The 16,276-nt window shown below is 23.5% G+C and overlaps 3 protein-coding genes and 1 long non-coding RNA gene across 6 annotated transcripts in view; 2 read left to right on the forward strand and 2 right to left on the reverse strand.

Moving 5' to 3' along the window:
- The window catches only part of LOC126901199 (microcephalin-like), a 17,635-nt gene extending 12,538 nt beyond the window's left edge, over positions 1-5,097 (forward strand). The window contains exons 9-13 of one of the 3 annotated variants that reach the window (XR_007702992.1): positions 1,025-1,101; positions 1,368-1,502; positions 1,567-1,698; positions 2,067-2,312; positions 5,007-5,097. Coding sequence is in view for 2 of the 3 variants with exons in the window: in XM_050677530.1 (XP_050533487.1) it covers positions 1,025-1,101; positions 1,368-1,502; positions 1,567-1,698; positions 2,067-2,258 (536 nt within the window). In the remaining variant the exon portion in view is untranslated. Of the gene's footprint in view, positions 1-1,024; positions 1,102-1,196; positions 1,332-1,367; positions 1,503-1,566; positions 1,699-2,066; positions 2,388-5,006 lie in introns of those variants that run through there. The other 2 variants (XM_050677530.1, XM_050677531.1) reach the window with 2 other exon arrangements.
- LOC126901209 (UDP-glucosyltransferase 2-like) lies at positions 2,453-3,984 on the forward strand. The gene is made up of 2 exons (XM_050677551.1): positions 2,453-2,578; positions 2,663-3,984. The coding sequence occupies exons 1-2, from the start codon at positions 2,474-2,476 to the stop codon at positions 3,827-3,829; spliced, it is 1,272 nt and encodes a 423-aa protein (XP_050533508.1). The 5' UTR covers positions 2,453-2,473; the 3' UTR covers positions 3,830-3,984.
- Positions 5,098-6,446: 1,349 nt separating the features above from the next.
- On the reverse strand, positions 6,447-8,121 carry LOC126901216 (uncharacterized). Its single transcript, XM_050677559.1, has 2 exons — positions 8,003-8,121; positions 6,447-6,910 (listed from the first exon to the last, which is right to left on the reverse strand). Exons 1-2 carry the CDS (start codon positions 8,022-8,024, stop codon positions 6,645-6,647), a joined length of 288 nt encoding a protein of 95 aa, XP_050533516.1. The 5' UTR covers positions 8,025-8,121; the 3' UTR covers positions 6,447-6,644.
- A 6,245-nt stretch (positions 8,122-14,366) lies between these two features.
- Positions 14,367-15,939, reverse strand: LOC126901218 (uncharacterized). The gene is made up of 3 exons (XR_007702994.1): positions 15,387-15,939; positions 15,077-15,317; positions 14,367-14,566 (listed from the first exon to the last, which is right to left on the reverse strand). It is a non-coding gene; the product is annotated as an uncharacterized LOC126901218 (long non-coding RNA).
- Positions 15,940-16,276: the final 337 nt, after the last annotated feature.

Raw genomic sequence — 16,276 nt, forward strand, 5'->3', positions numbered from 1 at the left:
ACGCTTTTATCACAATAATACTAGTATTTTTTGTTCATAATTATTTTAAAAATTATTTTTAACTTTTTAGTTCGATGTACTTTAAAAGCGTGTTTTTTTAGTTTTTTAAACTATATTTTTTTACATGACGTGTTACCAGTACACGTTATTCTTACCGACTAAGATATTTCTACTATAAAACCTATTTACGACGTAAGTTAATAAGATTTTTTAATAATTTTAAAAACTTCTATTAATAATTTTTTCTTTTATACATAACCTTAAAAGCATTTATTTTTATCAATGTTGTAATAATGTTTCTATAACGTTATTATAACATTATTTTCTAAAATTTCAACCTCGGAAATTAATTTTGTAAAAAATAATTGTATAATTAATTATATAAATGAATAAAATTGTTTTTATTATAACCAATTGAAATGTCATTTAATTGAAAAGTATTTGAAGTACTGTGTCTCTGAAAACTTAAGCGATATTTTTTATTTAACTAAAATTGAATCAGTCCAAATGATAATGGGAAATTTAATCGTTAAGCTCAATAATATTAAAGTTTAAAAAATATCGACTGAACATTATTTTCATATACACCTCATTTAAGTAATTTCAAATAAAAAAAAAAACTAATAAATATCGATTTTTTTCACTGTCTTGATTGTTAACAACCTCAATTTAAAAAAGTTAACGTGTAATGTAGCATATGTATTAAAATTTTTTAAAGTTCTTTATAAATTTACAATTTTATGAGAGACTCCTGAAGTGAAATCATATTTGTGTTTTTTTAAATTACTAAACACAAAAATTTTAATTAATTATTTTATTTAAAAAAACCAGAATTTTCTAATAAATGATCAGCAAAACATATTCTATCAAAAATTGTCATACTGCAGTAGAGCTAAATTTAGAAATTTTTTTGTTATTAAAAGAAATAACTATAACTAGGCACAATTAGATAGAAAATGTTTCAGTTAAAAACTCATTGGGATTCATTCATTAATGATGTTACCCTGTTAATTATTTTTTACAGTTATCTTAAAAATTATAAACTTTAGTCAAGTGCCATTTCTAAGACGTACATCTCAGCTATCAATTATGCCTATCCAAGTGAGTTATTATTATATTATAATTAGTCGAGTCATTATGATTGCGAGATTCTGGGTAAATTTCAAATGTAGGACTGAAACGCAGCCATTTTTTAGGGTGAACTACAAAATGACTTTTTTTTTCACTTTTGTCTGCAAGGCCTCCACATAAGAAAAAAACTTTAGACAAGTAGTCCGATCGACACTATTATTAATTTCCTTATTTTAATTATGTTTAAAAGTTTAGAAATACAAAGTAAAATATATATTTACCTTTGTTTTTGACAGATTGGAGATAATATTCCTAATGTGGAATTAGCGGAAAATACTCCTAACAACAAAGTAAATATATCAGATCTGTGTAAAGATAAAACTGTTGTATTATTTGCTGTCCCTGGGGCGTTCACTCCAGGTTGTTCTAAGGTAATATCATGTCATAATCTATTATATGAATGATGAAATTTTAGATATCTGCATAAAATTTCAGACACATTTGCCCGGTTATATAAATAAAGCTGACGATTTAAAGAAAAAGGGAGTTGATGAAATCATTTGTGTTTCGGTTAATGATGCATTTGTCATGGCAGCTTGGGCTAAAGATCAAAACTCTGAAGGAAAAGTAAGAGATATGTATACATGTTTTAATTTTACACTTTACTTTACATTACACTTTAACGTTAGGTAGCTGTTGTTGTCTAATTTTTTCTAATGATTTATTTATTAACTTGGAAATTAAGAATATGTAAGATATTACATCGTTGTAAAATTAGTAGACTTGTACACTTTAACAATAATTTCTATTGATGTAATTCATAAAACAATAATAATCAAAATAATTCAATTGAATATTACCATGTAGGTAATATTCAATTGAATTATAATAAATGTATTATTATAACTAATATATATTGTATATATTTTTATTATACCTCATAGACTTACATTTTAAATAATTTTGAATAATGAAATTTATAAATTTACTTTTAGGTGCGTTTGCTTGCTGATACGATGGCTGAATTAACAAAAGCATTTGATTTAGCTATTGAGTTGCTTCCATTAGGTGGTGTTCGTTCGAAGCGTTATTCTATGGTAATTAAAACCGGTAAAATCGTACAATTAAATGTGGAACCGGACAACACTGGTCTCTCGTGCTCATTAGCAGACAATTTAGATTTGTAAAAAAGTAATTGTCAATATGGTTTAATAATAAATATACACACAATAATAAATTATTTTTAATTCTAAAGTCTAAATAAAACATTTTTTTAAATAAAGAATTGTATATTTGGTCAAACACTTTATTCTCTTTTGAAATGGTATTATTCTTATAGTGATCCATAATTAAATTATTACATAATCTATAGATTATGTAATAATGTGATCGAGTAATAATTATGAACCAAATGTTCATTTCTGATCATCAATTAAAATTGTGCCGAGAAACTATAAAACTACCTCAAGTACAGGGGATGTTGAAAAGTGATATCAAGTTTGACGTAGTAAGTTTTATGAAAAAGGAATAAATTTAAAATAATTTAATTTAAAATTAAATTTACATATTATTTATGATTATAAATTTACAGGTTTTTACTGAGATTTTTGGATCAGATTGTGACGTTGGATATGCATATTATTACAAAGCACCTTTAATATCTATGATGTCAAGTGGTATTTTACCTTGGAGTTATGATCGTGTTGGTGGTCCGGATAATCCATCGTACATACCTTTAATGATAATGCCAACTTCTGGTAAAATGGATTTTACTCAACGACTGAAAAACACCATTTACTATATATACTTTAAAATTGTATGGAAAATATTTAGTGAATGGCCAGCTGATAAATTTTTAAAAGAATCATTTGGTCCAGAAACTCCATATATAAATGACATATTATACAACACATCAATGGTATTTGTAAATAATCATTTTTCATTAGATGGTCCACGGCCACTTGTACCTAACATGGTAGAAATTGGAGGCATTCATATAAAACATCCACAACCCATTCCTAAGGTTATTTTAAAATTTATTGAAGAGTCACCGAATGGTGTTTTGTTTTTTACATTTGGTTCCATGATCCGTATATCAACATTACCAAAAGAACTACTTCAAATATTTAAAGATGTTTTTGCACAGCTTCCAATTCGAGTTTTATGGAAATTTGAAGAAGAGATGCCTGATAAACCCAAAAATGTTTTCATTAGTAATTGGATGCCTCAGAGAGATATTCTAAATCATCCAAAATTACGTATATTTATGACTCATGGTGGACTATTAGGTATAATGGAAGCTGTAAAATCGGGTGTACCAGTAGTAGGAATTCCATTTTTTTTTGACCAATTCAGAAATATTCAGAATGTGGCTAATAATGGTGCTGGAATTTCATTGGATTATTATTCTTTAACAAAAGAATCTCTTTTTAATGCTTTAAATAGCATTATTACAAATAGCAGTTTTTCTTTGAATGCAAAAAAATTATCGCAACGATTTTCTGATCGACCACTTAATGCTACAGAAACAGCAGTTTATTGGACAGAATATGTAATAAGACATAAAGGAGCTAGTCATTTGAGAACAGCAGCAGTTGGAATGCCATGGTGGAAGTATTTCCTAGTTGATGTGATCGCTTTTATCGCTTCTATTGTTTTTATTGTTTTATATGTGATTTATTTCTTGTTAAAAACTGCGTACAAAAAGATAACAAAAAAATCTGTACCAAAAGATAAGAAAAAAAAATTAATTTTGTAGATAAAATGTCACTTATCTTTTTATTGTGATTAGATTTTTATTGAAGGGTGCATCTATTGTAAATTATTTAAATTTGTGATTTGATAATTGTACAAGCCATAATCTACAATACGGAATTGATAATATTAATTTTATTTAAAAAATTTTGATTGTTACTGTTGTGTTATTTATTTTAATATTTACCTTGAAATCAAATTAACTGTTCATAAATGAAAATTATAAATTATTATTGGCCTTTTTAGTATTCCATTAATATTTTATGATTGTATTAATGCATTGTAATTTCTGTTATCTTTTAAGATTATTTTTAATCACTCTTGTGTATCAATTCAGATAATTTTACATTTGTACAATATTACCCAATTAACAAAAATATAAATCCAGGTTAGTTGAAAAGTTATCGAGTACAAGTAAGATATTAAATAATATGAATTAAAAACTTAAAAACTGAAAAATTTCAAAATAGTAATCCTACTGAAAAATCAAATATTTAGACAAAACAAATTTGAAACTTTTCAAAAATTCCTTTTTATTGTGAATTACAATTTTTTTATTATAAAATGCAATACTGTTCACACAATAATTTTAAATACTAGAGAAATATTCGTAGAGGTAAACTCGTCTAATCTTAACATTTTTACGTCAGCATATGTTCTAAGTATTAAATATTATATAAAATTGATAATAACATATTGTGTTAGAAATAAAAGTGTAAATTTTATAAACAAAATAATTAAACATAGTTTTGTTTTATTTTGTGGCTATTTGTTTGAGTTACATGTTTGATATTTACCGATGGAGTAGGACTCTGTATTGTATCTGATTATGATTATGAATAACAAAGAGAGGGTTTCTATAGTTTTATAAATAATTTAATATAAAATATTAAGTGTCTATTTTAATAGAATAAATATTCATTATTGCTACATTTTTTAAATTATTAAAAATTGGATTACTAAGGCGTGCTCAAAGTGTGGCCCAACCAGCAAGAGTACGAATCTATCGAACCTCGTTTTAATTAAAAAATACTATAAGTAAAATGCTCTAATTGTCACCATCAAAAACGACCCTGATGGTAATGAAGCAATGATTTATACACATTCTATAGAAGTTGTATAAAAACAAATACTTGTATAAGGGTCATTCATTAAATTAATCTGAACATTTTAAAATTAAATTTAAATAGCTTAAAAAAACATATTTCATAATAAATTTTTATCATATTTATATCCCTTGAATAATTAAATTTAACAATTACATTATTTTTTACTGTTAAATAGAGTTTTTTCACTTTTGTAAAATAATTATTTTTATTGCACCTATAGGCGCAATAAGTTTTAAAACACTCTTTTTAACCTAATTATATTTTTGCACTTATTGAATGACTATTTAAGGCAATCAGTTAATTAATTAATTAATTATAAAAATCAATAAGTAAAAATAGTAATTATTCTAAATTTCAATAATAACAAAGGTGTTAATATTTGTATTTTTGATATATATCTAGTTTTGTAATTTGTAGTTTTTATTGACAATAAATATATTATAATAATAATATAATTTTCAAGAAAATCATCACTATATATCTATATAAATATATTAAAATTTAACAGGCACTCACAAACTATATAATGAAATACTTTCAATGATCGTTACTCAATATAAACTCTGTTTTTACCAAAAGTACTAATTTAAATTTTTTCTTATATTGCTTAAAAATTCAAATTATTTATGTTTCTTATTTTATATCAACAATAGTTAATATACTATTTTGCTTACCTTTTTGTCAGTTTTTAAATAATTAATTGTTCGTAAACATTTTTTTTCTTTTGTTATAATAACTTCTGTCGATACTATTGATGTTGATTGATGTATTGAGAGAGTGAAATTGAGTCAATGTTAGATCATCTTATATTTTTTCAATTTTACTTTTACATTTAAGTTAAATATTATTATGATCAGTATCATTTGTGTTTTCAGCAATTATCATTTAGTTTTTATTATACATTTTTTCTAAGCATATAACTGTTATATGAGACAATTTTGTTTATTATTTTAATATTATTCTATATTCCATGTATTATAAATAACATATAACAAAGGGTAGTCATAAACTAAAGACAGTAAATTATTTTTTATTGAAGGACTAAAATTTCTTTCGTATAATAAATATTTTTTTAATAATACACTTAAGATAGCATAATTATTCCAATTTTTTTGTAAGTATCGCTTCCCCCTTTCAACTGTATGAGTGATAAAAATGAAGGCCAGGTAAAAAGAGTAGGGTCTCTAAAAAATTTAATTTCCCGGTACATATTTTGAGGCTATTTCAACCCTGGGCTCTTCCCCATTCCCCAAAATTAATTTGATGACTGAAATGATGTACTATTACAATAATAAATTAGACTTTTGTGTACCGATTTCCATTCAAAAACTCACAATCATATCCGTATATGGAGATGAATGTTGCACACATCTAAATCATTTTTAGTATAAGCAAGATGTAGGCAACTTTTTTACTCGCATTGAATCGTAAAATTACTTTCAAATATAATATACCCGTGAGTCATTTATGTGCTTACATATGAACGTGAGCATTTTAATTAAAAACACTGAGTCAAATTTTCATAAATAATTTATAATTAATCAAATATTAGTTACTTTAAAAGAAAAAATTGTTTAAGTAAAATACAAAGTAAATAATAATGTTTGATAACACACTCATATATTGAAAACATCAAAAGTAACAATTTAATATTTTTAAATTATTATTATTATTATTATAAGTAAAAATTGTAGAAAATTTACCATGTTGCTATGGAGTTGGTGCGATTAGTGCTAAAGCACAAGCAGAATAACATCCAGCAAATGCTGAATTACATGCAGCCAACGCTGGTGATGCCGCAATAACAGCAGCGGGAACTGTGCCAAACGTGGCTCCTGCTGCAGCAAAGCACGCAACAGTTACTCCAGCACATCCAGCATAGCAAATACCGACACCCAGCGGACCTGCCGTCACAACTGAAGAAGTGAGGATTAAAATAGATAATATAAATGGAATTTTATGTGTAGCCATTTTACCTGTAAAAGAAAACATTTCTTCATTAAGCTGTAGTATCGAGAAATAAAGTACACGATCATATTTAAATTTATTCATTTATTTATTAAAAATTATTAAAAGAAGTTAAAATGCAACTTTTCACAAAACTCAAAATAATATGATCTAAATTGTCCGTAGGACCGTCTCGAAGCTAAGAATATTAAAGAATGAAATATTTATTTTGCTGATTGAATATTTTTTTTTAATTGTGCGATCTTTTTTTAATTATTTTTTAGTAACATTCTCTTATATGAAAAATATACCGACTAAAACAATTAAATTTTGCCAAGTGGATAGATGTGACACTTAGGCATCCCTGATTGTCTTCTAAGAATGTAAGCAATAACTTCCATTCTTAGGTATATCTGATACCTACACACTTATGAAAAATACTTATCGGTTGTTGGCAGCAACAATAATAAGATAACCGTATAATATTATACGATTCCTCAATAAGCCGTAATTTTTTTCACTATTTAAAAAAAAAATATTAATTTCTAATAGAAATCGAAGAAAAAATCTATGGGATCGCGACCCCCTATGACTGGCTCGCGGACCACCGGTTGGAAAACAGTGCACCAAACTAATAAAACTTATGACGTACAAATAACGGTATAAAAATTTATCAATATGCGAGAAATTGCTTTTTATACAAGAGACCCAAAACTTCATTTATATTAAATATTACGAAGCAATGTTGAAATATGTTATCTAATTACAATTTCAACTTTGATTTGATTCAAAAAATAATTTTATAATTTATCATATATCATTTTTCTTTTTTTTTTAAGAACGATTATAACTAATTAAAAATAAAAATATATTTGTGATATTATAACTTTATGATGTTGATATAAAATAATTCAAATGGATTCATATTTAATAAAACTCATTTTTTTTTAAGAATTTTTCATAATATTTATTAGATAATAATTTATAAAAATTTAAAACATAAATAATTTTGTAAAATCGTTAACTTTTGCAAGTTGTATCAGAGATATTTAAGCATATATAAAGTTGAATGCTAATAACGATTAAAAACAATTTTAACAATAGAAAAATGAATAATTTACCAAAATATAGTATGATTTTCATTCGACGTCCCTGTCGCCAAACTATCGAAGCTAGACTAATGGCCTTTAGAGAATTGGTTTTAAAGTAATTAAATTATTTAGCTATAACATACTGCTCTTTACAGAAGTTTCAGTGGGGTAAACTGATAACGATGTGTAAGAATACGAGTGAGTCATATAAAATGCAACAAATATTTTAATATAAGGATGTATTAATATACAAATCATCTTTTGTTGTAACGTATAAATCATAATAAGAAATAAATATTGTATATTTATAGTAAATCATCGTCCATGTAATTAGAGCTAAAACCTAAGAGCATACAAATATACAATAATAGTAAAAAAGTTTTATTAAATTTTACTTTAAACGATGTTATCAGACAGTGTGCACGCCATTAATGTTCTTCCAAATCGTATAAGTCATTTTTATCAACGATTTATTAAGAGAATGTGTTCAAATGAACTCTTATTAGATATTTTTTTTTTAAATAACCTTTTTATAATATTATAACAAATAATGTTGTATTGATGTTATAATTGTTTTTATAACAATTTTTTTTAAATTGCTACCTGAGTAGAGTATCTATAAGTAAAATTGTAATTTTAAAAATGATAGTCTTTGTTCCTCCATTTTCATCCTTAAGTTTAAATTTTCTGTATTTTTAAAAATTATGTGCATACATGTGCAAATTATATCTTCATACATTCTTTGTTAGAACAAACCGCAACGGTACTTTCGGGAAATCCAACTAAACCTTTAGAGAAAAAGAACTCTAGACCAATTCCAACCTATTTAAATGCATCCAACTGAAAGGTAACAGCGATCCCACAAGTCTGAATCTTACACAAAACGGCATAGTGATGTTTTTATTAGAATTTCGTCAATAATGCATCGTATTATTTTTAATTGAATACGTAACTTTCCACGAACTCGACTATAATTATGCCCCGTTTCTTTTAATACTAATCTAATCAACGATAAGACATTTAGTCATTATATGGAGTGAAATAGCACTTTACAGTAAATAATATCATTAAAATTAACTTCAAGATATTTATATTAGCAAAATGTCAGTGCGACTAGTACAATTCTTTTAAAACTTTATATAATATATCAAAAACAAAATTATGTATTTGTTCAAAAAAGAAAAATTAATTTTTATAACAATAAATTACATTGTATGATGAGTAAGAATTTGCAAAATAGAATATATTATTATACTCAATCACACTAAGTTAAAGCAGACGCCAAAATATACGTGGCTTTTCGGCTAGATACGTTTATTCTGTCTAGAATGAGTACCCCGATTGTAAAAAATCAACATTGGTGACAAAAAAAAAAAAATTATTTTTATTTTTATAATTATAAATATATATGTATGTATATATAGCTAATGCCAAATTTTAAAATAAAAAAATGTAAAAAGGAAACAGTAAAATTTGACGATATTTTCATTTATTTTTATGTACATCGTATATTCTAGCGTACGTTCTAATCTAAAAAAAAAGGTAGTAGTTTTAAACATTAGTGGAAAAAATTTTTTCCTCTTAAAATACACACAAATATTAATCAAATTAAAAAAAAAAAATGAAAAAAAAAAATTTTTTGGTTTACTTAACAGTTCGTTGAACTTAACCATATTTTTGAGCTTTTTATGAACTTTACGCAATCAATTTAGGACTTACAATTTTTTTTTCTAATTATTATTATTCGGCATTAAAAAACGAACAATTTAGATGTACTAAGTAAGAAATTTGAACAAAAATTGAATAAATAATGACATTTTATGTTTTTTTGAGTATTTTTGGTCAATTTTCTTAAAACGCGTTGAGCGACCTGTAAAAATTTTTTTTTTAATCTCAAATTTTCATAAAATGTTTATTTTAATGTATATAATACATTTATGAGGTATCTCATAAACATTTCGAAGATCGATTTTTTTTGAGCCACCCTAATATATATATATATAATTAATAAATAAGCTAGTTAATTATGTGTATTGCCAGTTAAAATATTATACTTTATAATTGAAAAATTGTGATAAACATTGAACTAAAAGAAACAAATGAAAAAAATGTTAATATTATTTTTCGATTTATTAAGTAGTTCATGATATATATATATATATATATTATATTTATACTTATTATTCAATTTCCAAAATCATTACCCGTTTTTTTTGTGACGACGTTTCGTTGTTTAATTTTTTTTTTTTTTTGTTATGGCTAATCGAAATCACAAAAAAATTGACGCTATGTGTTTCTTCAAATGAACAGGACAATAAAATTAATAGACGTATTTTGATGCGTCGTAAAAAAGTACAAGTACCTTCTTAATGTATACATTATTCTGTAATTAGTTTTTAAATAGAATTTATAATTTATAATTTGAATTCCATACATTTGTTGGATATATTAATTAACATAAAAATAAAAAAAAAATTTTTACAGTTTAGAGTCAGTCCAGGAGCGTTAAGACAGCGTTAAGTTTAACAGTTATAAAATCTTAATTTTTCAATTGTAACTAACAAAAGCCAAAAAAATTATTATATTAAGTGATATTGAGTGGCTAATGTTTACAAAATAAATCTGTATACTATTGTTATATTATTATGAAATTTATTTAAAAAATTGATAATAATGTGTTGTTTTCTTTCGCTAACCAAATCAGTTTGAATTACATTTAATATGTTTTATTTGCTCTATATTTAAATATATTGATTAAGATATAAAATTCAAATGAATATTGATAATTTAATTTGTGCTGTTAAATATGGCATTTTGTACTGAACTTTTATTTTTTGATATTTTTCAATTATTCTTTTTAATTAGCAAAAATTGTTTTTTATTGATATTTTGTAAAAAACAGCAACTATAAATACTATTGCGTGGTTTATACATTTTATTATAGGTTAAAAAATATAAATTATTAAATTATAAAGCCAATTATTGAAAATTAAACAATTAAGGTTTTCTATCTCTTAAGCTTCTACCGTTCGGACGGAGACTAATCTGTAGAAAAAATATTACAAATATATAGTAATACTTATGTAACTAAAAAAAGCCAAAAAAAAAAATGTATAAAAAAAATATTATTTTAAAAGAAATCGACTGGCTAGTGTTAAAACAATCACTCTGTAAATCGTACAGAGACAATATTATTTAACAACTGTTCGATACCTTTGTTTTCTTATTAAGTTCAAAATAGATATTTTGAACTATGTTCCATAACGGTTCATTAAATTACTCTTATTATGGCGATATTTGACAATGATCGATTAGATAACACAATAAGTAAACAATACGGATTTGAAATATGGTGCGATTTTTTTTAAATGGATATATTTTATCGAAATAAAAATAATATTAATTATTATTAAGTTTTTATTATGTATTAATATTGATTTACATTAAATATGTAATACTCTTATACAAAAATATACCAGTAATATCAAGTGAAATTTAACCAAATGTCCGCCCAAAGTCGATGGTTTGTTATTTTATTTAACATATTTAACAGTAATGATTGGTTATGTTTCCTGTATTATCAGTACTACAATAGACAAAGTTAACGAATTAGTATATCAATCTATGTTAATTATATCAAGATTGAAAAAGTTCAACCCAGAACAAAATTAGAAAAATAAAAAAGTTGATGGTTAGGTTTATGCAGAACTAGCAACTTATGCTCTATTGTATTAAAAATCAAGGTTGTTTTTTTTAACATTAAATCACTACATATAAAAATGTTGAAAATTTCAAAATGTATATTGGTTTTATGGGACATTTTAAACTGTTTATTTATGTTATAAACAAGTTTTTTTAAATTTTTTTTTTTAACTCTTAAAAATCATATCTTCTTTCAGTCCATTCAGGACGCAAAAAAAGATAGATAGAAATGAAGTTTTAAACTTGGTAATTATATATTATTTCTGTTGTGATTCACTTTTGAATTATAGCTAAAATAACTTCACTGTGACAGTATCTAATATAAAAATGTAAAATCACGATCCCCTTCTTTTTTTTTAAAATATTTTATTAAAAATTAATATTAATATACATAATTTAACATAGAAATAATATATTTTCGTATTATTATAATATTTGACCCGAATATGGACATATTCAGTGGTCAGCTATGTGCTGGATCAGCACGACTTGTGTAATAGTTCATAACAATTCAATGGACATGGTATTACGGATTAAGATACTTGCTTTCTATCTGGCCAAAATATGTACCTAGTTATTTTATCTACATCGTGTATAAAATAAATAATTTTATATAGATATATTATTGTATTGTACAATCATAAAATAATGTAACGAAATCAATGAAAAAAATATATAAAGATGATATTAAACAGTGATTAACATTGATTCGAATTTGTTAATTTCATAATAATTTGTATATTCAAAATTTTTTCAATTTCTTAATTGTAAAATTCGTTAATTTTACGGCTGATTTCTCATATTATAACAGTCATCAAACAAATTTTTTTTTATTCTTGTAGTAATACTTTATGTGCTTTAATTTAATATATGTTAAAAGTTGTGAAATGTTCCGGAACATTTTCTAAAATTGAATTAAAAAAGTCTTTTTCAAACCTTTTCTGTTCTTGTTTTTCATTGGATTCACATAAAAAGCAGACCCAAAGAGAGCTTAATGTATCTCATATACTTTATTAGATTTTCAATGGAATCAGTATTTTTAAAAAAGGTAAAATAATTGAGACTACTAAAAATAAGACTACTAAATTTAAACAGTTTTATTGACTTGAATTCAAAAATAAAGATCAAAATATTGAAATTCTTTGTTTTTCAAAACGTTTGCATGTTCAAAGAAATAATGCTAGAAACGTTTCAATAAATAACCACTAGATCGCATAGGTTATTTCGTTAATAAGTAATTACAGAGCAGACGAAAAGATAATGAAATCAAACATTTTGTGCTATGATTCCTTTAACTTCATTGAAAAATATATAAATTACAAAAACCTTTGGTATAAAAATTTTAAAATGTCTGGATAAAAGTATATTGAATTCTTCAATATTTAGGATCAGCACTACATAATTATATTTAACATTGAAAATTTGAATCTGTACTAATATAAAATCTTTACTTTTCATATTCATAGATTCCAGGGGAAATGCAACAATTTAGAGGACTAAATTTTCATTAAACCTAAATATATTAAGATATAATAATATACAAAATGTACACTATACATCATATTTTTTTTAACCAATGTTTTTTATTTGTTTCTAATTTTTTAATCTAATAATTCTATAATTTTAAAATAAAATAATATCAATACAATATTATATTACACTCATAACACTTGTATACAATTTATTATTGAAACATAACTACAATTCTTTGTTCTTAAATAATAATGAACCAAAACTAAAAATCTGCTCCTTCAATAATTGAAACCATTAAAAAAAAAAAATAATGATAACCATACAATAGGATATAAAAAAAATTTCTTATTAAACACATAGAAAAAATTTGTGCAATACACAGAGCATTCATTTATTGTTGACCACTAAATTTTTCCAAAAATAATAAGTTTATATTATTTATTTATATGTAATAAAATATTTATTAGTCAAACATTTTTATCCTTTAGGACTTATTTTTTTAATAGCAACATATATATTTAACTACCTAATATAATAGAAAACGACCCAACTAAGAAAATAACTGGTTGATAACAACTTTTAAACAAATATTTTAGAAGTTATAAACACTTCAATTTAGATAAGGAGCGAGGTGCGGGTTATGTTATTTTTATCATTGCAGATTTCTCTGCCGCACACTATTAAACTGATCCATGTATAAAACTATAACTCCTGATTTAAGTTATAATCAAACTATCATTACCTTAATTTTGACCATTTTCTAACTTTTATGTTAGTAAAATTTATCTTACCAATTAAAAAAATTAAGAACCCTCATACAGAATAAAACAATATTTAATACTTTTCATTAAAAATATTTAATTACTTATATGTCTAGAAATATATACATAATATAGCCTACATTATTGTCAATATTAAAATTAATTCAGGAAAAATCTAATGATTATCAATCAAGGATAATTAATTATCCAGAATATAAAAGAAAAAATTCAAGAACATTTTATATTTAAGTTTTTCATAATGATGTATGTTCATTCACTTAATCAACTATATTTCTTTGGCTTGAAAATACATTTATTAATATATTTATACTAATTAATAAATTCACTAAAATTTAAACTATTTTTTTTATTTGCAAACATGAAATCTTCTAAAAGATTTTGAGTTTAAAATCTATATCAGATCTGAATACCCTAAAATACATACATTTAACTTGCAATTTAATTAAGCTATATAATTTATTATTTTAAGTGTATTTTATAAAACAATGTAGTCCATTATATTCTGATATTAAAATTAACTGCAATTGCTACATAGAAATTTTTTATAATTCCTTATTATATCGAACAAGCACAGGAAGAAATACTGATAGTGAGTACTTGATTATTTTTGATTGTGTAATTTATCTCATTATTATATCTAAAAAAAATAATAAAACTTAGAAAACATAAAAAATAATTTTAAAATTTAAATTTCTGTTAAATTTTTTATTATTTTCATTAAAACTTTGATGAATCAGTGATACCTGTTAAGCTAAGTAAATATTGTGATACAATATGATATTAATAGATAGACAGTTGTCTCACTCATAATATTTTAGAAGCAAAAAATATGTATTATTTTGTTCCATGTTTTAATATTATGTTATTTATATTTTAAGGTCTATCTTAAAAGTTATTGCTTGTGGCAAAAAGGACAGGAACACTAGCATAGTCCAGCAAAACTGAATCAACCCTCAATACCTTGTCACCTGAGTATAACACATTCCAGATAAAGCTATATAGACTGTTGGTAATTATTAAGTTTTAAATATTTTTTTATGGAAATTATAATATATGGCCCAAAATATATTTTGCAAAATAAGTCTTTTTATATAATGTTAATAAGAAATTAAAAAAATATATAAATTAGTTCCTTTACAAAAATTACCTATTAAATAATATATCTAAATTATAGCAAAAGTTTCTACTCAAACATCTTCGTTATTAGAAGTTTGTCGATTTTTGATACAAGAGCAAATTTTTGATCCAAAACTGATATTAGAATAAATATTGAGTGATAATATTTCTTCATATTTTTAGGTAGTATACATATCAACCTCGTATATTTTTGTTAAGTAGTTTATGAATAAGTAAGAGTAACATTTTTCAGTGAAAGATAACTTCAAACCCTAAATTTTATATTTTAAAAATTGATTCTTCATATAACAAGATATTTTTTTACATGTTTAATTAATTACCTGTCTACTGAACTTTTCAATGATAATTTCAAATATTAACTTTACATCTACAAAAATTGAGTAAAGAATTCACTCAAGGCTTTATAACTGTATATTACCAGTTTAAATTCAAATAATTTTGACTTTTTAATACCATTAGAAATAAATTATTCGCCTTTTTAATCAACTAAAAAAATTATTTCAAATTAATTTAAATATTAATAAATAAGAAACTTAATAGAACGTTTTAAGGAAAATAAAATGATATTCTAATAAAGCACTGCTATACTATTTAATCATATAATTAAAATTAATTAATTGTTAATTTCTTATTTCTGATGAAAATTTTAAATTAATTTTTAATTAATCTGATTGTTTCCTCATAAATTCCAATAAAGTATGATACACGTGTAAAATATAAAAATAAAGAGATATTTCCACTTAGCAATGGTTTTATACATAAACATTTTAGTTTCCATAATTATTTATGACAAGTATATTTATAAAAAAATATTAGAATATATCCACAATAATAAACTTTGAACTATTAACATTTTTACAAATATATTTAATATATCTTCCTAAACTAAGAACTATTTTTTTAATGAAAAGCTGTTGTAATAAAAATTTTGTAAACTCAGACTTAGTAAACATAAGTTTTGAATAACTACGACAATTATAAGTAAATTATTATATCACATCTAGAGGTCAGAAAAATATCATGGAAAGAAAAATGTATAAAAATAATTTGAAAATATATTTTTATTAATTTAAATATTGTAAATAATAAATATTTGGTTATATTTTATTTAATATTTCACACATTAACAAAATAATAAACAATATTATATAATTCTATTAAATCTGTCTTGTAAATTTTAAGAAACATGCATTGGCAACGTTGTATTACA

This window comes from Daktulosphaira vitifoliae, unplaced genomic scaffold (assembly GCF_025091365.1).
Source record: "Daktulosphaira vitifoliae isolate Bord-2020 unplaced genomic scaffold, ASM2509136v1 Scaffold_3, whole genome shotgun sequence".
Classification (NCBI taxonomy): domain Eukaryota; kingdom Metazoa; phylum Arthropoda; class Insecta; order Hemiptera; family Phylloxeridae; genus Daktulosphaira; species Daktulosphaira vitifoliae.